Source organism: Saccostrea echinata, unplaced genomic scaffold (genome assembly GCF_033153115.1).
Source record: "Saccostrea echinata isolate AGI-Se365-2 ecotype Australia unplaced genomic scaffold, CSIRO_AGI_Sech_v1 ptg000054l, whole genome shotgun sequence".
In the NCBI taxonomy this organism is placed as follows: Eukaryota; Metazoa; Mollusca; class Bivalvia; order Ostreida; family Ostreidae; genus Saccostrea; species Saccostrea echinata.
Genome location: NW_026889803.1, coordinates 10,104,552 through 10,131,848, shown reverse-complemented (window position 1 = coordinate 10,131,848; position 27,297 = coordinate 10,104,552). Strand labels below are relative to the sequence as shown.

General features: G+C 33.6%; 2 protein-coding genes across 3 annotated transcripts in view; one reads left to right on the top strand and one right to left on the bottom strand.

Moving 5' to 3' along the window:
* LOC133172003 (pleckstrin homology domain-containing family G member 4B-like) overlaps positions 1-20,553 on the top strand; it is a 40,500-nt gene extending 19,947 nt beyond the window's left edge. For both annotated transcript variants that reach the window (XM_061306802.1, XM_061306801.1), the window contains 21 exons: positions 6-188; positions 5,537-5,660; positions 5,937-6,036; positions 6,226-6,330; positions 6,418-6,534; positions 6,698-6,948; positions 7,400-7,538; positions 11,000-11,122; positions 13,837-14,031; positions 14,301-15,184; positions 16,962-17,120; positions 17,324-17,573; positions 17,735-17,824; positions 18,042-18,185; positions 18,383-18,460; positions 18,657-18,830; positions 19,060-19,234; positions 19,345-19,464; positions 19,773-19,949; positions 20,185-20,324; positions 20,429-20,553. In XM_061306802.1, coding sequence (XP_061162786.1) covers positions 6-188; positions 5,537-5,660; positions 5,937-6,036; positions 6,226-6,330; positions 6,418-6,534; positions 6,698-6,948; positions 7,400-7,538; positions 11,000-11,122; positions 13,837-14,031; positions 14,301-15,184; positions 16,962-17,120; positions 17,324-17,573; positions 17,735-17,824; positions 18,042-18,185; positions 18,383-18,460; positions 18,657-18,830; positions 19,060-19,234; positions 19,345-19,464; positions 19,773-19,949; positions 20,185-20,324; positions 20,429-20,434 — 3,734 coding nt within the window. In that variant the 3' untranslated portion in view covers positions 20,435-20,553. The remainder of the gene's footprint in view (positions 1-5; positions 189-5,536; positions 5,661-5,936; positions 6,037-6,225; positions 6,331-6,417; positions 6,535-6,697; positions 6,949-7,399; positions 7,539-10,999; positions 11,123-13,836; positions 14,032-14,300; positions 15,185-16,961; positions 17,121-17,323; positions 17,574-17,734; positions 17,825-18,041; positions 18,186-18,382; positions 18,461-18,656; positions 18,831-19,059; positions 19,235-19,344; positions 19,465-19,772; positions 19,950-20,184; positions 20,325-20,428) is intronic.
* LOC133171704 (GTP-binding protein Rit2-like) overlaps positions 1-27,297 on the bottom strand; it is a 117,403-nt gene that overhangs the window by 73,888 nt on the left and 16,218 nt on the right. The window lies entirely within an intron of this gene.

The window sequence follows — 27,297 nt, the reverse complement described above, 5'->3', positions numbered from 1 at the left end:
TTCAGAGGGCTTATCAGCAATGAATTCGAATGGTGGTGGGGCCACATCAGGCCCAGGGCCAGGTGGAGGGCAAAGGCCCAATAGTCCTAGGAGTCCAGGATTCTACAAACATCGAAATTTGGATGCCCCCAAAACTATAATGGATGTTGATTATAAACTTCTTAATTCAGGAATAGCAGTTCTTCCAGGTAAAGTAAAAGACTAATGTTTACGGAAGTGGTATAATGTTGATGATGATATTATTAATTTTGACATCTGAGTGTTATTCCGGTGTCAGTTGTACAATTAATTAAAATTAAGTGATTCTGTAGTTAACCTTTTTAATGTTTTGTAAATGACATTGGGAAATGCTGTGTCCACATTTTTAAGCTTATATTCACAATCTAGTAAGCCTGTGGATGATTTGATATGACAAGCTGTATACATTTCTGGAGTCTTTCTTGCATTACACCAAATGAACCTTTTCCTTAATATTTCATGACACATTCCTTAATCAACACTTTCATATACATGCACAACCATCTTTAGAATATATTCAGGACTTTGACAATGCGTCATTACTCTACTAATCAGGATGCTGCACTTTTACAACCCATTGATACATGTATAAACACACTATATAAGGACAAATGTCCATGGGAATTAAGTCTGTGGTTATTCGTTAAATCCTTTTGTAATTTTGAAGAGGGAAATGCTAATTTACTTAAATATAGAAATCATTAAAATGTAAATTATGAAAGTTCATAAACAATTTTTCATTTGATACTTGTGTTACTAAACAATACATGTTCTGATTTTGTTATGTTGTGTTTTGTTATGGCTTCTGGTATTAACCCTATCATTGGTCCAGATGCAAAGAAAAAAAAAGATTATAGTTGTTCAAATCAGAGCCAATATAGCAAAACAGATGGCTGGTTATGAATTAGAAGGATAAAACTGCTGGTTATATGAATGAGAGGTGTGAGAAAAATAATGTGTTGATCATTTTATTGACAGATTTGATTGATTGAAGATACAGATGTATAATTTTTGGCCAAATCTCAATTCATTTAGCTGTGGCAGTATTGGCTGTCAATTAATTGAGACTGGTGTAAGACACTGTTGACACTTATTCTGATCCTAGAAAATTATTTTATTTGCAAAGATAAATTTTTTTCATTTTCTCTCACAACAGAGATACATTGTTATTAATTTCCTTCAAGATATAAGGGTGTGGTAGCATTTCTAGAAACCCACTTTTGATGAAGTTCCTGCATTCCCGAAAAGACAAAGTGTGGGATTCCAATGCAATCAACTGTTTGGGATTCCAGTGATAGGGATCTATTAAGTAATTAACTGTTTTGATTCCAGTAATGGGGATCTATAATTAATTAACTGTTTTGGATACAATGGTTGGGATCTAAAGCAATAAATTGTACAGGTTTCAGTAATGGGACTCTTTAAGAAGTGGGATTCCAGTAATAGTTAAGTGTTTGGGATTCTAGTGATGGGATCCACAAATAATTTACTGTTTGGGATTCCAGTGATGGGGATATATAAGTAATTAACTGTTTGGGATTCCAGTGATGGGGATCAATAAGTAGTGATATGGATCTATAAGTAATTAACTGTTTGGGATTCCAGTGATGGGGATCTAAAGTCATTAACTGTTTGGGTTCCAGTAGTACATTATGGTTATTCTTTTCATAGACTTCAGATTCATGTGAAAAAATGTACCCTTAAAAACACTCCATACTCCACCCAAACTTCTGCCTGACATTATTTATCTAACGGGCAATTCCATTGTAGACTGCTTTGGTGTCATTTGTTAACATTGGCTTTACTAAGCAGAATAATTGAATTTAAGTTAATTCCCTTGAGGACAACTTTGCAAACATTAAACAGTGATTTCATAGTCTACTCAATTTGAATTTCTAAAGCATTCTATCAAAAGGATTTTCAATTTGTTCCAAGCTACACAAATGACAGAATTTTACATAAAAATGTGACTTGACTTTGTTGGCTGTTTGGTGAACTTCATGGCTAAGGTTCATTGGTTCAGAGTTCACTCTTTGGTCAAAAATATTAGAATAGAATATGTACTAAAAGAATTTAAGAAGTGTTGAGGCAATGTTCATTTCTTGAAAAAAGTAAATATATATTGACAACAAAATGATTTCAGGCTACTTAAAGAGAGAAGTAAATTTGAGAAGATAAATACTTTGCCACAAGTTGTATAAATATGATGTACTCCATAAAATTATCCTAGTAATGATAGCTAATAATTGTAAAGAATTTCTCAGTATCACAAATATTTGTTACAATGATCAGAACAATGTAGAGAGTAAACAAAGCCCTGTTGGCTCTTGCGGCCTGGGTATTGACAGTAGAGCTTTTGACCTGCTGATATTGGCACTTTGTATTATCCAGATGTCAAATATTATCCAACTCTAGGTGTAAACTATTGGAGAACTCTAAATTGGACAAAATTATTAGGGAATTGAGGGGGATTTATGACACTTCATTTGATGATTGTGGTTCTGTTTCTGTTTAAATTGAATACTTTATTTAGATCATATGCCTATAAATATATCGTTTCTGAAATCTTTATTTTCCCTGTTAGAGTCTGTTTTGTCATTATTTTAGTTAAAAGTTACATACAAAGATTTTTCTTTATTGGTAATTTTACTGGAGTGTATGCTCCTAATGAATTCATGATTGTCTTTATTTTGTGTGTGTGTGTGTTGGGATGGTGGTGGGGGGGGGGGGGGGGGGGGTAATAGTTTTTTTCTTCTTTTTCAAATACAAGAAGAATACAAAAATCAATTCATGGTCGAACTCATATTATGCAGTGTATCAAAATTAGTTACAGCCTGTTCATCATTTAATAGAATGAAGGTGGAGTTAATAACACAGCAGGACTCTAAATACACACCCATTAGTGTAAACTCTGTTATACAATAAGCCAAGGTTATCAGCAGCAACAGGTTGTGTGCACTCAGAAATCAGGGCATGTCAGCTGTGTCATAGCACAAGGTGGTCTGGGATAAAGCCAGAGGTCTGCTTGACTCCCCCATAGGTCACATGATTGCTGAGGGTCATTCGAGGATACAGGGGGGGTCACACTGAGGTTTCTCTCTCTCCAGCTGATTGAGGCAGATGAGGCAGAAAATTGTGTCTCCTTTTTCCCTGGATGAAGCACTAGGTTTTGATTAATTTTAAGGGAAGTCTGGCAGACATTGACAAGATTATAGGAGCTGTGTCAGAGAATTCTTCCTATTAATGGAAAGTTGTAACAACTAAATTGCTTGCTGTAGTTCACAGCAGGCATGTTTCTTCCTCTTTGGAAAGAAAACATTAAACCAAGTCATATCAATGGAAAAATAGATAAAAACAATGAAAATCCACTGGTGACATCATTCTTTTGCTGGAGTGCTCCATTGTCAGGAATGGAGAATTTCAAATCATATGGGGAACACAATTTTAATATTATGTAGAAATTCTCTCTCCATACCTCTTGGTGTAAGCTTGTTATGATATAGAAAAAATTACAAAAGGTGTGGCAAAGCTGGGAATCAAACCAGGCACCATCGACCATATAAATCTAGTACTCTTCACATTAACCAAAACCCATGTCATTTAATAAACTTCCAGGGCTCTTGCACCATTTTTTGGGACTGGGGCCAGGGCCTGTAAAATTGTAATTTTTGGAAAATCATTATACATTAAAAAATCTTTACATATTGGATTTCTGATGTGTGTTATAATTTAAATTTGTGTTTTGCAATATAGATAAATATGAATGCAAATTTAAGTATTTAAAGTTTAACTATTTGTTCTTAAATATTGGGGGAAATGATTATTGAGAAAATTAATGCATTCACTTGAGAAAAAAGAAAGGTACCTTTTTTGAATTGGGAATTGGGCCTTTCAATGGCCCCAATCATAGACATTTGAGGGCCCTGACATCATAACACTCTATTTGCTATACCATATATGGGGTCTCATTATTACGGTTATAAGATAGAACACATTGCATTGTAAATCCAAAGCACAAAACCATTTCCTCACAGATCTATACAAAGTAGGAACGTTTATTACGATGTCCAAAAATGCTGGGATTCAGAATTGCTATGTAAAAATACTTGGACATTAACCTATAAAAAATTTTCAAATTATTATAGATATGCAGGAAAAACGTTAAATCAAGAAAGAGCATAATGTCAGATCTTGTATATTTAGAATTTCACAATTTTTTCTTGAATTAAATTTTGGCTTAATATTCAAGATTACAGAGTGGATTGCCTGGGTTTAGTCAAGAAAACATTTGTAAGTGGATCCCCAGTTACGTAATGTCCTACAAATGCACTGCATCTCCTTGTCAATGAATTGACCTTGTATAGTACAGGCTTCTATCTTTAGAAACCTGTATGCATTGTTTCACTGCTATCAGCCATAAAGTCTATGCTTAAGATTATCTTTTCAAATCAAGTAATCCATCGATATCAATTTAATTGATTTATTTAGATTAAAATTTTTGGCAACGTTAAGACATTTTGGGATCAGAAACCCTTTAGTCAACATGTCTCACATAATGCCAGAATGTCTTGTGCTTTTGCTCGCTTTCAAAAGAGAGGGGATAAAAACAGCAACACATACTGATAGCAATATATAAGGACTTGTCCATGAAGGGGTCAATGTAGTTAAAGCTTAACATAACTAGTTGTCCCTTGGACAGCGAGAACAGATATTTACCGAATTATTGTCCTTTGATCTTGTTCTTTGTTGATATTTAGAATAAGTTGTCTTTTGAGTTGTGTACACAAGATAAGATAAACAACTAAGTGTATTTTATTTAAAACAGTCCTGTTGATTTTTATTACTAGTGACCTAGAAGGGCTATTTAACAACCTTACATAGGACCATAATAAAGAGAAAGAGAGAGAGAGAGAGAAATTTTGCAGTCCCTTTCACAGGAAAGAATGTTTTGGGGTTTTTTTTTCCATTGATACATTTTGTTTTGATCCAGTGAGCAAGATTTTACATTGCTAATGCTTGTGTTCATGATAGTTTATGAGTCAGTCCAAATTTAGGAAGTTTAGTCTCAGTGAATGATAGCAATTTGATAATAGTTCTATGAATCATGTCAACAATTTGATGTTTTACTGTCAGACTATATACAGTAAAGCATGATTTTGTCAGGAAAGCTAACCTAGAATGGATAGCACTTCACCTGGGTTTGTTTTGTGAAAACTATACATGTATTTTAAATGAGTAAACATTTGTCATATCATTTGCATATGATATATCATAATTGTAATTCAGGTATTAATAAATAAATAAAGAGAATATTTTGGGTTTACTGCAAAGACTCTTTCTTATGGTATTTCAAGACTATTCACTAGCCATTAAAACTAACATTTGTTTTGTGAAGCCCTGTATTCTATCTACATCTGACCAGTGAGAATGAAAATATTAATATTTATTGTAAATGTATAAATTAAAATGCTTGTATTATGATTTAGTTAGTTTTTAAGTTGGGTTTTTATTTGTTCAGGGAGTCGAGATTCGGAGGAACGTCCAGTAGTGTTCATCTTTACCAATAGTTCTTTGTGGCAGAACCAGCAGGTACCTAGTACAGAGCTAGCCAGGCTTCTCATGTATTACAGGAGTGTACCCAGGTAGGTCAAGAAATAGTTAGCTCTGTCAGGTCAATGTATCTAAATAGGGAGCAAAACCAGTGTGAAAGTCTAATAAAATAGTAACGTTTGAAAATAATAGGAAGCAAAACAAGTTTGAATGTTTATCTAAAATAAATTTTGAAAATTTAAATCATTTTTGTAACAAAATTTTCCATAGTAAGATTATTTCATGATACAATTCTACATCAGTGAGGAGAAATGCTATTGAAAGTTAAGAATTACTTTTGTTTACGAAATTATTGTTTGTGTTTACAGGGAGGAAGTTCGTATTAGAGGGGTAACAATTGTAGCAGTGATACAGGGTGCTACTACATCTATTATCAATACTTTACTGGAGAGTCTATACCTATTTGAGGTAATATATTAATAAAAATGTGGATCAAAAGCTAAAAGAACTTATGTTATTCTGTTTACTTTGAAACTGGATTAATTATGTATTAAGATAGTTTTGAATTTCTTTTTTACATTTCCTACCTTATTCCTTCCAAAGAAAGTTAACAATTGTTATGTAATGTGATAGTTTGTATTTTGTTGAATATTGCAGGGGAACTGTCCCGGTGGTATAGCTGTGCTACATTTCCTAGCCGATACCTACACCCAGCCGTTACTTCAAATGTCACCAGTATTTGACTCCCAGACACCATTTAAGGTAAGGCTTAACTTTATCAAGAAAGATAATTCATGTAAGCATTGTGTGAAATTTTTTTGTGATTCAATAATATTTTGTTTCTTTAAGCTGGATGTTCTTCTAGCCCCAGAGTTATTACGAGAGTTCATTCCCTTGGACCAACTTCCATTAGATTTAGATGGTCTTTACATGTATAATCATGAGGAGTGGATCCGATTTCATGTGGTATGATGTCTCATGATATAGAAAAAGATACATGTATGTCATGTTTTCATATTTGTAAATGAGGGAAAATTTTACAAACAGGGTGCAACAAATTGGATCATTATTTTATCAGCATGTCAAAAATATTACAAAGTAAAAACAAAGCTCAAAACTATTTATACAGGAATTGGATCCATTTATGAGCAAAATAAGAAATGTAGCTAAATATCTCATGGTCACCATGCAAGAACTCAGTGAGCCTCAGGTCATGCCAGTCTCAATGCAGGAAGCTCGGCAACTCATCGAGCACCATGAGCAGACCATGAGGACAGCGTTCAATGATCCACGACTGATTTCCCTCCAGAATGAGGGAGAGTCTGTCATCAACTGCCTCAGGAGGATGGATGCTCACATGGGACATTCTGAAGACTACAGGTGAGCTTAATATCAGAAACACATTTTTCAACCATGAGCAAAATAGCAGAGACTTTTTTATTTATAGCAGAATTCTATAGCATTGTAATGACACTCAGAAGCACTTATTTACACCTTGTCTGATCTGAATCAAATTAATAAATTTATTCATACTACCCATTGAAAACAAAAATTTATATGTGACTATTGTCTAATTTGTGTTAGAGTTGTAGTATTAACTGGGAGAAACATGATTTAATGTGTTCTTATTTTATCAATAAGGAATATTTAACACTTATTTCAACCTTTTATAGAACTTGTATGAACATGATAAAATCATGCCTCTAAGGATTAATTAATTATAGGGTATTGGGGACACACTAAAAATCTACAGCTAATTAATTAACCCAGCTGCAGGTTAGGTCACTGTTACCTGTATGTCAGAAATCAGGACTATGCCTTCCTCTTTCAGAGATCTGATGGAGTCTGTGAACAGGTTATATGATAACCTGAACAGCACCATGGTTAAGCTGGTTCACATTGCTGATAACCGGCTCTCCAAGCTTGAACAATGCCAGCAGCTCAGAGAGTTTGAGGAAGAGTGCACAAAGGTTAGTACATATTATTGAGGTTAAACATGGATATTTGATGTGCAACACTCTACCTTAGAAAAAAAAACTGTTATATACACGTATATACAGAGTGCATTTGATTTAGTGTACTTTAATGATGACTCAAGTTTATGTTTGTTAAATATCTTCTATATGCAGTATTAATGTAATTTGTGGGCTGAGAAGAAATGATTTCCTTCTTCCACAGTTCAAAGCAGCAGAAATAAAGCATTTTGTATGCTTATTAATAGATTACAAAGGTAGCCTGAATTAAATGATTCTCTTGCCTTATAACAAACTACCTGTCTGACTTTGATGAAGATTAGTGTACTAAGATGCTCCACTCTTTTAATACACTGAACTCGTAAAAAGGAAAGTTTGATATTATTCCTAGCTTTGAAGGCCTTTTGAAAAATTTATATTTTTGCCAGTTTGAATTAGGGGGACAGAGTAGGGTCAATGATGATAGAAAATTAAATTTGACAAATGAAATTATCATTATATTTTTAGGATTGCATTATTTTGTCATTTTCAATCAAACAAATAAGGTCACTCTGAAGATTCTGCACAAAGAAATAACTGCCCTTGTTGACTGTGCAGGGGAAATTTAGCTAATCAAGTGACAAAGCAGAAAAATGAGAAATATTGATTGTTGCTAAAAACTAAGGTTCTGTATAAAAGGAAGCACATCATGGGACAAGTTGCGAATTTTACCAATACCTGTAGGCTGTTGGAAAGGAGTTAATGAATTTTATACAGGCTCATTGTTGGGAAGTGAAGAAGGAGGCAGATTGTGATGAAAATAATGGGGTATAGGTGTAACAAGCACCTGTTAAAAGCACCTGCAGCATGGAGTTGTAAACAATGATGTGATACCTCAAACAATAGATAGATATCCCACCAAGTGATAATTGTTGTTTATTATTTCACAGTGATTATGAACATTTGGAGTTCAAAAGAAATGGAAATTGATAGCTCAAAGGGATGTTTAAACAGTTTACTTACCTGAAAAAAATCTAGGTAGAAAGTTAATTCCTATTTTTCCAAAGTGGAATTTCAGATTGTGAGTTAGGTGAATTTGGAAGTAGGTTAATTAAAGGTAGCAATTATTAATTCTTTGTTGATAAAACAATAATTACGGTAAAACTTTTTCATTGTAGTAGATAAGAGGGAAAAATTTCTTAAATTTTGGATATTTCATGTTGCATTCTTTTTAGATGATGTTTTTCTAAAACAAACTTATTTTCATATTGCTGTGTAATTTGTTATCAATATTAAATTTATATATCTATAAAAATATTTAATGCTTTAATAAATTTATCCTCATTATCACCTTGCCTAAAAAAAGCAAGGTTAAATTATATTTCCATTTAATCAATCTTTGTGGTTTTTCCTTAGATAATTGTGCGTAAATTTGATTAAAGTACAGAACGCATGTTCCCATTTCACTTTAGCAATGTTTTAGTCCCAGATAGAAACTTAAACATTAAAAATTTTGATGAAGGAACATGACCTGTGCATTTGCATATCTTGAGTGGGTCCATTTCAGTAAACAAAATAAAATTTACATTCTTAAAAAAAGCATGAAAAAGGAGTGTTTTGAACAGACTCTCCAGGAGCATTTTCTTAATTTGTCCAGTAAATTTCAATGTAGAATTAATCTATCCCTATAGGCGGTAATTAATGTCTTACTTTTATTTTCATTATTTTTAAGGTTTTATGAATGAATTGATAGACTTCATTCATTAAATATAGGTCACATCAGTATTGAGCTGAACATTTTTTCTTCTGGATGGAAGTGTATCAAAGTTCAGTGTATTTTTATGGGATGGGAATTACACATCTTTTTATATGTTATTTTTCAATGGATTTTTTTTTTTTTTTGAAATTCCCAAGAGTGATTATAAAAGAAGATAAAAATTTGAATTACATTTTAAGCATTACTAATTAAAACACAGTGAATGATTTATATGAATAAGTACCGTTACATGCATTACCAAAAAAAAATTAAAATTACAGTATAGGTACATGCAGACAATCAGTAAATGTACCATTTGCTCTTTCTGTGACCTCTTTAATGCCATGTGAAAATTTAAATTTTTAAAATATGATGTGAATTAGATGAGAGAGGTTAAGTAGTTATCTGACCTCATTAGGTTAATCTTATCTGAGGTAAGAAGCTGAGGAATGCGTTAATGAACCTGGTGATTTATCACACAATGAGGATGCTCGGACACATGGCCATTGATACAGCCAATCATTCTGATGAAAAGCCAAGAAATGTTCTGATGGTCTGTAACAGATAGTTAATTTCACATGCACATACTGCATGTACCTGTCTGAGAGAATCCATCTGCGATTTATTGATAACATGGGTGAAGGATGAGAGACCTTTAAAGATTTCTCAAACAGAATTTTTTTTATGTGGCGGAAAGAATTGCAGAAGCTTGTACATTGGCATGTCCAAATTTTGTTGAGTTGCTATTAATAATTACCAGTCTGATTGACAATTATGAGAGCATGTTAAGATTTCAAACAATGTTTACATAAACTTGTCTTGATGCTGATGAAATATTTTTTTGATGTAGAAAATAATGGGTGTATTAGTCTAAACTATCTGTTTGGTCAAAGGTCAAAATAATAAAACAAAAAGGTTACACATCTTGCTGGCCACTTACAGCTTATATTCTCCAATATGTACCAGTCTGTGTGTTAACAGAAACCATTTTCTTTGAAGTGAAACACCTGTATCATGTATCCATCAGGTACAGGTGTCACTCAGAAATGTGGACAGAAGAAAGAGTGCTCGTGAATTTATGTGTGAGAAGGTATATATGTTATGAGGTCTGGTTATGATGCAAGAAGGGAGACACTTTTCTGTGTTTTGATGGGAAAAGAGACGTAGAAATGTGTTTACTCATGAAGAGGGACATTGAAGTTTATTATGGGTATGTAGAATTATTGGCTAGCTGTGAAAATGTATTATCAGGGGTCCAGAGGGTGAACCGTCTAGAAGGGTGAAGAAAATGAGAAATCTGCTCATTTCTGTGTAGCAGATAGGTTGTGGATTATGAAACCTTGCACTTTTCTTCGTACCAGTGGTGTTCTAAAGAGGATGTTGAAAACCCCATGAAACCTCTCAGTATGTTTATAGCTAATGGCCAAGAACACAACCACCTGTGTATTGCTATTAATGTTGGTTAGGTATTTTATTGCTTGTGTTGAGCTTGGTAAGAAATATTTAATACTTTGGATAGGAATTCAAGCAGCTCAGATCTTTCTGTAAGATATGGATAATATGTAACTCTGTATTATATATTCTCATAAGAAACAAATGTTATAAATACTCCGAATAGCAGGCAGAACAAAGTTAATTGCTTTCCATTTTGTTAGTAGCATGGTTTATTTACTGCTTGTTGATGAGAATGAGGTTTATCAGGGTGGCTCATTTCTATTTTTAGATTATAACATGGACGGAGAGGACAGGTGAGGAGTGCCTCCAAAGACACGCCCAGCTAGGGGACAACCTCAAGGCCATCCGCAGTCAGCAGAAAGAGTTCGAGAAATTCTACTTCTCTGCAATGGTAAGACCCCCTATATGTTGTCAATGATCTCATTTCATGCTTGAACTAAAATGGATGACTCTTTCTATAAACTTGTCATATCAAAGAAATCCAGTGAAAAATATTAAAAATGACAATCTTTTGCTTTAAGCTCATTATTCCTCATTTGTTCAGCTTGGCTTGATCTCGATCACAAAGAACTGCTTTATGTTTCTTTGCACCATATTCTAAAATGGATCGAATATGAAAACTTTATAATAATCACTTTTTTGTTCAACCTCCTTTTCACAATACCTGTATTTTACTTTTATTTTGTTTTCTGTGGCACCAGTATAGGTGTTTTGTTTTTGTTTTTTGTTTTTTTATGGTTACACTGGCTCTATGTACTGTATTATACAATCGGGGCAACATGCATATTGAAATCTGATTTGTGTTACTTTTTGTACCCTCTGTAGGTAAATTGAAATTAATTTTGGCAAGATTTTTACAAATTTTTGATCTGTGTTATCTTTATTCTTTACTGCAAACTTTTGGTTTTTGCTGACAACAGAGCATCCCATTTTTCTCTCTCTTTTTTTTTAATCATTTCATCATCCTCACACAAGATTGAAAGTTGCAATGAATCATATGTTTTAAATACATTTATTTCTTTGATTTACCTAGCAGATGTTATTTGCAAGACTCTACAGCTTTATAATCATAAAACATTTAGAAACATATGTTTTCTGTGTTTCTTTTTATTTTGATTTATACAAAGATTAGAGGTTTCCTATTTTGTCTATCAAATTCTGCTGATCAAAGAAAACAGCTTGCAGTATCATAACAGTGTGGGGTCCAACATAACTCATTACAGGAAACAACAAGCTATTGTAATTACATTGATGATTATCTAAAAATACAATAAATACTGGTTTTTATTCTCACTATATTCCCTGTTGTGTAATTAATGTGCATGTAAATTATTCACAGTAGGGGGCATTTTTGATTTTTTTTTTTTAAGAAGAAAATTGTGCTACAAACACAATTCCTTTATGAGGGTCATGCAATTAACAAAAATTAAGAACCATTTTGTTTGTTTACAATCTCTTGTCTTGCTCTGCATCTCGCATTAACACAAAGACCGAAAGCATCTGAATTATCTGTGCGCTGTTGCATCAGAAATTAAGTTGAGTTTACATGAGAAAAATAAACAGTTATGGCACAAATCAGTGAGTGAAAACTAATCTTGTAAAGAAGCTGCCACATCTTGAACCTCTGTTTTTATTGGACTTATCTCCTGAGCTACTTAGGTTTTTAGATCCTCAGCATGAGGTTGCCTTATGATGCTGGCATCACGTCCCTCCCCCTGACAAAACTGCCCTCTGGTGTTGGAATATGATTTTTGTTGTTTTACTAATTTCTTTGGGTGGGGACATCTGATGTTTAATGTTTGATCTTGATTCCATCTGTTCTTGATTATCTCTCAGATAAACACAGGAGTTCTGAAGACTTTCATAAGTTTTTTTTAATACGCTGAGCTGTGGGCATGTTTAGCATTAGTCACCGGGAAGCTTGCAGTGAGAGGTGCATTGCTGGAGAAACTCACTTTGGATTAGAGTTGATGAGCTTTCTTCTTTAAAGTGTTTGGTGTTGTGTCATTACATTGGATTTCATTGTTTCTCTGTTGTGAAATATTCGGTTCTTGTGGAAATTTAATTAAAGAGTCATGGGAAAATTTCCTGTACATTGGATAACAAAGAAGTTTAAAAAGTCTTTTTCTTTTTTCCCTCTTTTATTATGTAAAGTTAGGATTTTATTCCTGGGGATGGTAAGATATTTTTTGTTGAGTAAAAAAAATCTAATTCTATCCTCAAACAGAATGTTATGTCTGATATGATTTCCGATACTGCTTTTCAAATTATAATTTTTTTTTAGTATCAATGTTTTGAATTTTTTTTTGATTTTTTTCTCTCTCTTTTTAATGAGAATTAAAAAGAGAATCATTTATAACTTTAAAGGACTGTTTTTATAAGCATAAAAAAGAGCAATGTTCAATAGGCATGTTGATACCAGCATAAATAAGGAAATGAATAAAGGGATGTTCAGACAATAGTACCACAAACTTATTGTATTGTTTTAAAACTGTATATTTTCTTGTTAATTATCATAAAATCCAAAAAATATTGAGAAATTCATCTTTTTGTAATAAGGTCATCAGCTAATTGAAAATACATTTTTATAATCCAGTGTATCCATTTTCTTGCTAACAGGGGTGAACCACACTTAAATTAACAATGCTCCAATATTTCTCAGTTATAAGAAAAAAATGTTCTTGTCAGAAAAATAGTGGAAACTGAGACTGTGGGAACTTTGATGAAATTGACAAATGATTAATAATCATCAACATGCTCAAAGTTTCCACTAGTTAATGTTCTCATTCTTGTTAAAGAGCTGGTGAACCATTAATATTTCAACTCTAGAAAACATATTTCAAATACTGAAGTTGTCAAAATTTCAACCCTTCAAAATACCAGTCTAAAAATATTTTGTAATGATGATATTATTATTAGCTTATTGTATTAATGAACTTAAATACCCTTTACATATACATACATGTATGCCTTCATTTGCCAAAAAATTAGAGATTTTAATCTGTTGTGTTCCTTTGTTCAGTTTAGCCTAAACAAAATGTACAGTTCTTATCCATTTGTGGACAGTCTTTGCAAGATTCTGAGGAGCTTTTTTATTGATTTCAGACCCACATAGAAAAGGGCAACGATCTTCTGGACGAGGCCAGCATGCTGGCTCAGTCGGGAAACTTCGATGAAGCCACAGGTTATAAGGAGCTAGCCCGCACTCTCAAAAAACATCTTCAGTCCTTTACGTCAAGGCTGGAGGACACTAGGGAACAGATTGAGCGTACTTCTAAATGTTACCAACTATTAGATAGGGTAAGTCAAGTCAAAACATATGAAGCTGCAATTCATAGATTGCTGTAGGAAAGATGAAAAGGCGGGTCATGATGGGGAGGGTGAAAAAGAAGGGAAAGGTTCATCACTGATATGCCCTTCTTATTTTAACGTAGTAATTATTGGGAAAGAAAGAAGGAGAATAATAAAATTGACAAATGCAGGCTTTTTCATAATGTTAATAAATCTCAGATATTGACTGTGATTGATGTTCCAAAGTGTTAATTTTATTATCATGTTTGATTTTTCAGACATATGAGTGGGCTTTAGATGCTATGAAGTATGTAGCAAGTATGAAAATGGAACACTGTGAAACATTAAGCGGACTAGATAAGTTATTACGGAGCTTGGATTTGTATCTTAGGGATCATCCTGTTATGAAACCAGAAACATTCACATTTATGTTTGATCTAGCAGAGAAACTACAAAGTGAAAAAATGCTGGAACAGTGTCGTGTGGCCAAGGAGCGCTGTGATGAAACACAAAAATTATTAACATTAAGACAGTGTACATTAAAACGTGCAAGAGAGAAACTTGTAATGGAAGAAAGGGAGAACACTCCCTCTGAAAGCAGGAAACCCTTAGTGAGGGAACAATCTCCTGCAGCTAGTGCTGTGAATTCTGGGAAATTTCCTGTACCCCAGGAGTCAGTGTGGGAACCTCAGTCCTCTAGTACCCCAGTTAGAGTAGTGAAACCCCATCCTGAACTACGCAAAAGTGTGTCCGATCGATTCCTCAGGTCTCAGTTACCCCGGGAAGATTTTTACACACAGGACATGTCAGACCGTATTGTGACAGCCTTACCAAAGTCCCTGATTGATTCTCGCTTGGGATCCTCCAGGGAAGATCTCAGTGAGTCTGGGAGTGACATGGCTAATGCCTCCCCAAGTCATATCTACAAATCATCCCCCATTCATTCATTGTCTCCCATCTTAGCAAATTCTACCTCATCTCTGCCTTTACATAATAGACCTCAGAAGAAGATCATCAAACGCGCCCCGACCGTTCCCTTACCTGGCAATGTTATCATGGAGGAGGAAGACCTCATAATGGACCGCAATCATCCCTTGTGGAGTAAAAGCCAGGATCCACGCCCCATCAGTATGATCACTGCCAGTTCTGACAGCTTATCAAGGTGAGAAGTCTAAAAGTTAATCCCACCAGTAGGGCATGTTTTATTAACAATTCTGCTATAATTAAACTGTTGCAAATTTTATTGAACAATTTGAATACATTCACTGAACGACTAGCTGAGCACTCTAGCCATTTTATTTTGTTATGGTTCTTTTTCCAAACTAACTTCCTGTGAAATTTGTCATCTGTATTACTTCATGATATGTTGGTGAAAAATGTTTTGCTATATCATAGGGATGGGTTTTGCCAAAAATTTTGAATCGAAATATATCACAATTTTCCCCAAAATATCACAATGATATCATGATATGTTTACATGCAATTTTACCTATGATTTTAAATAAATCTCCATAATTTTTTAAACAAATATTGTGTAAACATAGCTTCATTTTTTTCAGCTTAATTTAAATATATTAAAGCATGTTTGGATGTTAGAATGCTGTTGTTTTTTATTTTACAACATTGCTTACACTTCTAGTACATGTAATTGTAATTCAAAAGTTTGAACAAATAAATGAATTATTTCTGATATTTTAAATCATGTACTAAATACCTGTATTTTAGTCTCAATATCACGATAGGTATCATGCAATTAAAAAAATCACAATATATCGATGAAATCGTGGATTCCTACTGTATCATGGCAATATACTGTGTTGTCTTCATCTTCGCTAGCCAAAGGTTTCTGATCCAGTTACTCTCCTCACAAATACTTGGCCTATCATGCTATCAAAAGTTGGGATTTTTTTTCTCGGGTTATGATTAGAGTTTGTTGATATTGTTTGACCATTCAGTGAGTCTCAGGAATGAAAAACACAGGTAAACAATGATTCGTAAGTTAACATGCCATTCTATAAATAATGTTATCTGGAATGTATATTGCTAATATTGTTAATATTTTTTTAATATTTCAAATTTAAAAATACTCCTTATTTCTGTCTATGATACAAGCTGTGCTTATAAGATACAATTTGAGATCACGTGATGTAAACAATCCCAACTTTGGTAGCACGATAGGCCAAGGGTTTGTGAGAAGAGTAGCAAATCAAAAACCCTTGGGTAAGGAAGATGAGAATTCTTATGATGGAACAATGTTTTATTTTTCTATATTTCTTGACTCACTGAATTTCTTTTTTGAGGAAACTTGCATCTTTGGGAAAGTACCTGCTTATAACACATTAGTTCTTGGCAAGAGGTAGTCTTGTGATGTGGAAGCATAAATTGATCATGATTATAGTGTTGTGACCGTGTTCAGTAAACATTATGTAATTAAAAGATAATAAAAAGAAAAACATTAAATGTTATGAAATCAACGAACAGGTTTATCTATTGACATTTTTATAAACTATAGCCAATCATCTGATAATATCACAGGAAATCATAACAGCTAAAATCTAACTGAAATCCAATAGCATACTTGCAGAGCTGCTCCTCTGTAAAATAATAACAACAACCCCATCAATATTGGAGTAGAGGCATTTTCTTTCTTACTCTATTAATCTGTATACCAAAGCCAAATATTTTGAGGAAGTGTATGTTATCTTGAATTGGGCTAACCAATGGGAAGAACATTCTCTTCATTCAGTGATTAGTGTTCAATTTTCTCCAGAGTCGTCGATGGTTTCGTTTTATTGCCTGATACAAGGTTTTTGATGGAAAAGCAGCAAAAAACAATTTGTCTGTTCTGCACATCAATGGAATTTTTAAAAGCCTTTTTTTGTTGATAGAAACATTTCTGTATGATTTTTTCTTCAAGGCTGTTACATGTCTATTTTTAGCCTCCCTGAAGAGGAAGAGAACCAAGCCCCTGATGGAGACAACCCACCCCCTGTCCCCCCTCTTCCTCAGCACTGGGCCCCAGTCCCCGTCAATACACATCTAACATCCATGCCAGCTGTTTCAGAACTTAAACTGTCCGGTACAGAGAAAAGTAAAAGGTATGGAAAAATGAACATCCCTAGAATATAAGTAAATTGTCAAATTTATTTTTTTTCTGGTATGTTCACAAACATGTTGGTATTGCATGTTGCAATTTAGTTTTCTTGATCTGACTACAGATGTAGAAGAATTATGGAAGAAGGCTGTACACTCAAAATATCATTTCAATTCCAGAAGTGCAAAATTTTTTTTGTTCACACAGGACTTTGTGCCACATCATGAGAGAGATGGTACAAACCGAGAGAGATTACGTTCTTTCCCTGCAGTATGTCATTGAAAACTACATCCCTGAACTTCAGCGGCCTGATGTACCACAGGCTTTGAGGGGGAAGGGCAGCATCATCTTTGGGAACATTGAGAAGATTTATCAGTTCCACCGTCAGTACTTCTTGCGGGAGGTGGAGCGATGCGAGAGAAACCCATTCCAAATTTCACATTACTTCCTCATGCATGTGAGTAAGAATATAAAGTGTTTCATTCAAGGAGGATTTTTTTTCATTGTATGTTTCTTTTCAGTACATTTCAAACCTCAAAATTGAATAATCTAATGATTTTGAAATACCTGTATATATCCTTGTTTGATTTACATAAAAGTTTTTTTTTATCTGTATAGGAGGCACAGTTTTACCTTTATGCTCTATACAACAAAAACAAACCAAAGTCTGATATGTTGATGGCAGAGTATGGGAAACACTTCTTTAAGGTAGGATATTCTTGTCTTTCTATAAGGGACTTTACGAAAAAAAAATCCCTGTAGATAAATTCATTCATGAAAGATTGAAAATTTAAGTACCACTGAGTACAGTTATGTGTAGCTCTTGTAAAAGTTCTAGTCATTGAATCTTTTTTACTTATGTAAATTAGTTTATTACTAATGTTTATGTGCTTGTGGTACATAGATCTGTGGTTTCTAACTACAGGATAAACAAGCAAAGCTGGGGGACAGAATGGACCTAGGAAGTTATCTGCTGAAGCCAGTACAGAGGATGGGAAAGTATGCTCTCCTTTTGAAACAGATCATGAAGGAATGCCCCCCATCAGACCAAGAATTCCAGGATCTCAGGGTCAGTTTTCACTAAAGCATTTACTAGAAGAACTAAACATTTCTTTTGTTAAATAACATGAACAGAAATATCTTTTTTTTCTATATCAATTGAATAACATATTTTGAAAGCAAATACTGCCTAAGTTTCTCTATGAACATCGTATACAATAAGATTTAATGAATCAAAATTGAAGACCTTATCTATTTGTATTACAGGCAGCTGAACAAATGGTCAAGTTTCAATTACGCCATGGAAACGATCTCCTTGCAATGGACTCCCTGAGAGATTGCGATGTAAGAACTTTTTGAATACAGTTTTTTTTTTCTTTTAAAATACAGTTTTTTTTCTTTTTTCATTCTTTTTCTTCAGTCATTTTAAAGAATGATATAAGGACTAGAGGCTCATCAAATTCTTAGATTTAACGTTAAGATAATATTGAAAAGTTAACGTGTCATTTAAATTAATGTGTGTATCTTATTGAATCGTTAGGTAAATCTGCAAGAGCAAGGGAGATTACTACGACAAGATGAGTTTATTGTATGGCAGGGCAGGAAGAAATCCCTACGTCATGTTTTCCTGTTTGAAGATCTTATTCTGTTCAGTAAAACAAGGAGGGGTAGAAATGGGGGACCAGACAGTTATCTGTACAAATTTTCCTTAAAGGTAGAGAACTGTTTGTATATCTATGTTTTATGCAATGTAATGATCAGTACTTGTGAACTAATATAGTACATGTAAATATACTGCATTTATGAAAAGCAAAAACACTTACCAATTTTTGAAAGCTATTGCAACTTGGTGGCTTTTTTTTTGAAGTCTTTTATTAATGGTAGTACTTATAACATATATGTTGACTGATTAAAGGTGATATTTTTTTGTTTTTGTTCAACAGATGGCAGAAGTGGGCCTCACAGAGAATTACGGGGACACAGGATACAAGTTTGAGATCTGGTTCCGTAAGAGATCGAGGGGAAGCTACATCCTACAGGCCCAGAGCTCGGACATCAGGCATCACTGGGTGAAAGAAATCTCCCGAGTACTTTGGAATCAAGCCATCAAAAACAGGGGTGGGTAGCTCTGGATCAATGGAGTTTTGAATTTAAGTTACAGAGAAATATTAAATTCAAACACTTTTGAAAATGGTTAAAAATACTTTTTTTTTTTTTTTTTTTTGCAGAAAAGCACATGTCTGAGATGGCTACAATGGGAATAGGAAATAAACCGTGTTTAGAAATCAAACCGAGTGCAAACCAGATTAATGATCGATTTATCAATGTGGCATCTGGCAACTTCCAGTGTAAGTTTCTTACATAACATATACATGTACCATTATCATTCAATTATTATATATATTTGAATATATTTTTTTTCTGTATAAAGCATGTCTGATCATCTGTTTCTAAAGTTATGAAGAGAGATATACAATGTAATTTTTGCCATCACTTACATGTACATATAAAGTGTATATTAAATGATTCAATAATCCTGAATGTGAAATATATGCATAAATATACATTGTATTTATGAATGTGGCATATCTCATCGAATACATCTGATGTGGTACCCTATCCACAGATATAGTCATTTTGTACTTACATATTACAGCACGTACAAGGAACTCCATAGCCGTTTCCTCATTTGATCATATGTATCAGAACAACAAACGTCCTCACTCCATCATCTCTGTCAGCAGTACCTCCTCTTCTAGTAGTAGTCACTCGGGGGCCTTCTACCCCCAACACCTCACCCAGGACAGCTCCAGAACCAACTATCTCTCTAATGGTAAACACAGATGAATTTTTAACAAAAAATTCTCATGATAAGGGAGATAATCATGGATGTTTATGACATGCTTATAGATGTAATATTCTTGTAATACACTTTACTGGTGATAAAAATGGATGTTTTATTGTGGATTTAATATTTAAGCTCATACTAATATGATTTTTTTGTATAAGTGTATATATGTATATATATATGTTTCAAGATTGATTTTTATCTAATTTTTTAATTTCAGAGAGTGGAATAGGAACAGATATTTCTTCAGGAGAGGACCATGGAGCTAGATATTACGACCAATCAGATAGAGGCACAATGCATACAAGAGAACCAATGATCAATAAGTCAGAGCTATTTAGTGACACAATTAGCACAGATGTAAGAATTTACTTTTAAAGCATCAATTGTGAAAAGTAACAACTTGAAAATCAAAAATGTAGATTTAATTAATTTAAAACTTGCTCTCAACATTATCATTTCAGGTATGAGGAAATCTGGCTATTTCCTAGTTTTTGTCAAAAGGAAAGAAGATTTTTTTTAATCCTAATTGCATATATTGTGCAATTCAAAAAAAAACAGAGCCATGGATAATTGCATGTAAACCAGTGCCAATAGATACAGTTCATAGCTTTAATTATCACTAAGTGATACTGTTGTGGCTATTATTGGTTCTAGTATGAACTGATACAGTTGAGGCTTTTACTAGTATAAACTGATACAGTTGTGGCTATTATCAGTTTGAACTGCTGCAGTTTTTGGACTTGACGCATGACCAGAAAGGTTTTTCCTTTGTCAGTTTCGAATTTTCATGGTGGCTAAAGGTGATCCAAATATGAACATGCATAGAATCATAAGTCATTGGTGGCTTCTATAAGCTAGGGGTACATTTCCTCGGAGCTTGCATGAAAGCATTAGAAAATACAGAGATTTATAACTCAATCGAGTCCATTCTCTACAAAAGAACAGTGATACTGCTGGACATGGTGCTAAATGTCATTGTTTTTGTCATCTTTGTTATATGGTTAGGTTGTATTATTTAAAAAAAAAAAAGAATAACAGATCTGTTTTAGTGTTTTATTTGCTTGTTTGAACAAATTTCACTCCAAGTTCAAAAGAATTTCACTCATATTTTTCTACCTCATTCATTTTATAGACAGAACTTACAAACAATGAAGGAATCAATTTTTTGTCATTTATTTTGTATTGCCATAATGACTGCTTGTTTATGTATTACTTTATTGTGGCAGTTGTACAGTGTTGTTGTTATTTATTATAATTGTAATATTTTATATTTCAAGATTAAGAATATTTAATCAATAGTTATGCATTTGCCAAAATAATAATTGTACAAATTATATCAAATAAATATGTAAAAACTTGTACAATGTAGTTATAACTTTATTTCACATTGATGGTTGGATGGCTTATGTTCTGCTATCAAATGTGTTAATACTGACCAGAAATAAAATAATTCAGACGGTAAGTACAGTTAATTAAATACACTTACACTTGGTTTGTACGAAAGCCTAATAGGATCAATCTATGGGTGTAAGAAAAAAATTGAAAGGTGCAATAACGCCTTTTGAAAAGGGGTACTAACGTGAAAAAAAGGCGTAATGCGAAGTGAAAAGGCGTTTTAACGCCAATAAAGGCGTATATATGCCTTTCCAAAAGGCGTTATTGCACCTTTACAAAAATTATTTATTACGCCTTTTCAAAAAAGCGTTATTGTGCCTTTTCAAAAAGGCGTTGTTACGCTTTTCCAAACGGCGTTATTATGCCTTATCAAAAGGCATAATTATTATTATAATAGCCGTTATTAAGCCTTTTGACAGGCCCATGTTTTTGAAAAATTGACCAAAAAATGCCTAAACTCGATAATCCTATTTTGTGAAGGGGGGGGGGGGCTTTTTATAACTTTTCAGTAAACTTTTTTATGCCCCGTCATGAAAATGGCTGGGGCATGTAGAGTTTGTCATGTCCACCTTCCGTCTGTCCTTCATTCCCCCTGCGCTTAGCTCAGTTCAAAGCTTAGTTTTAAAGAAACTATTCAAACTTCCTATGCTGAAAAATACAGATAGATACTGATGTAAGCTATTCAACTGCATCAACATTTTTTTTTACCTTTCCTTTGACTTTGACCTCACTTTTCTTAAATTAGTGTTTAGCTCAGTTTTAAATATACAATTCAAGATATTTTTATCAAACTTAATATGCTGATACATAATTAGTGAGAACCATTCAATTATATCACGAACTTTTGACCTTACACTTTCCTGTGACCTTGTCCAATTTTCATTTGCATTTTGTTTAGTTTTAAATAAACCGTTTAAGATATTTTTATGAAAGCTTATGCACATATACATAATTTGGTGAGAATTTATCATCTATATCCATTTTTTTAAAATTTCAATTTCAGCTCCAAAGAAACTTTTCAAGATATTCTCATCAAACTTCATACACTAATACAAATTTTCATGTTGCATTACTAATATGCACTCGGCGGGGCATTCATGTCCTATGGACATATTTCTAGTTAATGCAATAATTTTCCAGAGTTCGACCATACTGCAACAAAATGTGCACTGACCAAGCAGCCAATAAATGATTTTTTTATATTTAAACTACAGCAAGACTATTCTCCCCCCCCAAAAAAAGGGGGGAGAATTGGACCCCCCCCCTCGTACTACCGGCCTGTTTGAAAAGGTGTTATAGCGAAAAATGGAAAGCCGTAATTATATGAATGATTGAATCAAAGTCATCTATATTCTTGCAATATTTAAAAATACTTTCTTTACTCTTGCACATCGCAGACAACTGTTTGCATGAGTTTTAAAAAAGTCAACACTCTATACTTGTACTCGTACTTGTGAAAATCCAGGATTCAAGCACATGCAGCTTGGGGCTTTGCTGGTCGTGTATCAAAAATTCAAATTTCAAATTTGAAAATCTATTTCTTTCCTCTTGGAAGAAGCAGACAAACTATTAGCATGGGTGTAATGAGCAATTAGCCTTGAAAATGTTTTCTCTCCACTTGGAAAAAAAAAAACAGGCAAACTATTTGCATGGGTATAATAAGCTAATAGCCTTCAACCAAATTTGTGAAATCTATGACCCTTGGTAGAGGCTTCTGGCATCAGAGAAGGACTACGTTGGTTTAACGTTGAAAATATATTACGCATTTAAAAATCAATTTCCTGGATATCTAGTTTATATTTTTCTATTAAAAAAAATAATGTTAATTTATAGGTATGCCCACTATATTTGCCAGTTTATCTATACATAAGAAAATAACTGTAATGATTGCCCCCCCCCCCCCCAAAAAAAAACAAAAAAAAAACAATTAAGGTCTTTTGTTTTGTCCCTTTGTCAAGAATAGAACTTTTGTTAGGTTGCCCACTTTGCTCTTAAATTATTAGATTCATTGGGAACACCTTTCCCAGGTGCCAAGTATTATCAGCCTAGATTTTTAAAAAAAAAAATATTTGGAAAGGTTCTCTTGCAGAAAAACCATTGATTTTGGGGTCAAGGATCGATGTTTTTGTGTCATGGTGGAAAGGGCCTAAATAGCAGATTTTCCTATGGGAGGGGGACACCCCCTCTCATTCCCTCACCCCTAGGCCTTTTGGGTCTCAACCTCTCTCCCCCATGAACTTCTGGATCCGCCACTTCTTTTCGCCAGGTATCTGAACCTCCACGCTTTTCTATGTTGGGTACGAACTTACGAAGGGTCCGTATTCCCTGGGTTTCGGAGCCTCCGCTGGATCTGCTGCTGAAGATGTAAAATTATTGGAGAATCACAAAAAATTTTGGAAGAAATTTAAATATGCCACGGAGTTCAATATTTTTTGTAAAAATGGCTCAACGATCCATGTCCCCTGTATAGTATACATTGCTTACGAATTATGTACTCTTTTCTAAAAGTACCGCTGCAGCTAGAGAATCGCCACTTTTTGTTTGAAAAGAGACGTAACTCGAGAAATACTTACTAGTTCACTGATACGTCCTTTTTTGAAAGTCCCCCCCCCTCCCCCCTTCTTCCCACTAATGGCTTTGATTAGCAGCATCTGTTCTACATAATTTAAAATATCCTTTCCTTATATTTGCGTGTTATTTTCTGCAGCTTCGTGTTTTGATTTAAATGTCCTGAACACCCCCTCCGTCTCCTTTTCTGAAGCAGTCAGAAACACTTCGAATCTCTCTCTCTCTCTCTCTCTCTTAATGGAAAGCACAAATATTGCTCAAACCATTAATGATTAGAAGATTACTAATTGTTTCAAGCGTTTAGCATAGGGTACGTTAAAACGGGCGCAATTGATACATCGAACGCTATTGATACAGGTAAAATAGGCTATCAATTCAGAGGGGGGGGGGGGGTTCCTCCATTCTATGAGTTATTTTAGCAGTACTAATATGTTTAATAAAAGCATAGATCTAAAGCAAATTTGCTTTTCTTGTATGATAAAAGCAATATTTTACAACAAAAACAAAAACTGATTTATTCATTTTTTTATGTAAACATTTACGTAAATTATAATGTTGTAAATTTTGAATTTACTAGGTGGAAGTAAATGCAAAATTTACAACATGAAAAACTAGTTATTTTGCATTTACCTCCACCTAGTAAATTCAAAATTCACAACATGATAATATTGTCAGATAATATTTTTGGTCACGAAACAGGGGGTCGATCTCTAAATCCGCTATTATTTATTCAATACATCCAACTGAAATATGATGGTTCGGTGAATTTCTTTGTTGCATCCTCACGTTTAATTTTCGTTCGTTGAAATAAAATAGATGTTTATCTGTATTTCAAATAAGCAAAATTTTCCAGACAAACCGAACACAACAGAGCAACGCCAATCAGTTGCAAAACGGGCGGGGGTTGGGGGTTATAAACTATGTGTAAATAAAATGACGGTCAGCACACCAAAATCTTATTTTATTCCTGTACAGTGAAAGTTTTTAGAGCTCCTCCATTTTTTGTCTATTTAAATGACTATTTTGTTAAATTAAACAAATACCCAGGCAAAGAAATTAGATTTGATTTTCAACTGAATTCAGGGTTTTGATATTTCTATTAATATACAAATTGTTGCATTAGAGAGTAAATCTAACAAAATTAAAAGTTGTATGTTCCACTGGTCATTCATACAAAAATTCTCTCTCTCTCCGACTCTATGTGCCTCATATCATCGACTTTTTTTTACCCCCCAAAATCATATTATCCATTTATTTATTTTTCCTCAGCCCCCCCCCCCCCCACCCCCAATGCGTTGCAACTCAAAACCTAATTATTAATCAATAGAGATTGATCCAGACATCCGGGCAGTTGGTGCATGAGAAATGGATTTGATTGGCTTCTCAATTTCGAGGTTATAATCTATTGTTCCAAAGAACAAAGATAGGGCTATTTTCATTGGTCAGAAATCTTTCAAGGTGGATAGCGAAAGAACGAAACACAATCACATAAACACACACATTTTGTGTTTCTAAATAGAAAGATTAGCTGCGATGTGTTTTGTTTTACTTTATGGCGTTTTCTGGATTAAAACATATTCAGTAATTTGTGTCTAAAGTTGAATTCTTTCTAATACACCTTGATACGATTAGCCAATCAAATTCACGCTTTGAAAAACCACAACGCTATTCATACGATGCATGATGTTGAGGTTATAAGCGGTCTAACTGAACAAAACTATCCGCAAGATTTTTTGTTGAATTTTTTCAAAAAAAGACAGGTAATGTGCCTTATATATTAATTAATTTTATGTTATTTTGTTTCCTCAGTCACTTGTGTATTATTTTGAGTATATTTTTTTGTATTTGTCCCAAGTGACTGATCTCGTCCACTGTTATTACTTCGGCAGTTCATTTCACAAAAACTACGAACAGAAATGGCGTTCAAACAAAACTTTCCATGACAAGTTTGTAATTTTGGACTTATAGTGCCTTTGATATGTGTTTGCTATGTTAAAATATGACAATGGTAAGTAACATTAAAGCCCAATGTACGTTTGTTTTTATCTAGAAAAGAGTTGCACGTGCCATCACAAAAATTTCTGCCTCTCGAATTCCCCTCCCTTGGGCCCTTATGCTTTGTACATGACCGAAACATACTAATCAAACATTCTTTTCGATGGAAGAGGAGCTTGAATGATTATACTTGTTTATAGACTTTTAAGAGTATGTTGTTGAAAAGCATCACAGAGGTTGATATTTTTGTCATTTTTGAGATATATTTCATGCCTGAGTGATTTATGCAAGGGGCACCAACGGGGAAAGGAAATTGTAAAATACTTGAACGAGGAAAAACCCTTCTGACAAAAATAGAAATCCCCAGTAGATTTGGAATTTTTTTTGAGAAAAAGCACAATTTCAATATTTTGTCGTCGAATTGAATGTTATTCCTTCTATATTGTTTCCCACTAAACTGACAATATTTTTGTGCTGGATGTGATTTGTACATTCAATGTGATTATAATGTTTACTTGACTTACAACTTCATTAACCTGTACAGCCTATTTTCAAAATGTTATTGTGTAGAGAACTTCAGATTGAAAATTTTTAATTATATATGTATAAACCATGACATATTGATTATTTTTATGTTACATGATACATTAATGCCAGCAAATATTGATTCTACCTTTGAGTTTAACATCTTCACGGTGATGTAAATTTTACACAGAATCAAATATATTTTTGGCAGCAAACACTGTGATTTATTAATTCAACTGACAAAATATAACAATGCTGTCTTCAAATTCTGGAGAAATGAAGTATGTAAACCTTGAAATACTTATACTTACATAATTTCTAGAAATTTATTTAAATAAAAGTTTTCATTTAGTTGTATTTTATGATTATCAATATTATACATAAGGAGCAGATATATGTTCTTTTGGAGTGGGAGTTCTCCATGTCTTGAGTGAAATATTCAGTTGTTAGATAAATGTATCAGGGGTTGAAACTTTCCTGGAAAACCCACGAGCCCAGGGGCTACTGATCAGTAAAAAATTAGTTGCTCAAACCTCAGAATAACTTGCCCAAATTTTTTTCATGTAAAATGAAAACATAACAATTTAAATGAAAGTTTCAAACGCTGTGATGACAGAAACAAATTTAACTACAATGTAGTTCTCATTCAAAAGAAACCAGTCTACATAGAAAAGCGAAAGTAAAGTTATGAGAACTTTTTTTTCTGTACTGCTAGTCCGACGGACTATCATTACATTAAAATTAGCTAGCCCGAGTCTTAAAATGACTAGCCCTGGGTGTCTGGCTACCATATATTTCAACCTCTGATTTATGTACATTTCCATCTGTTTTTTTCTTTGATAACTCT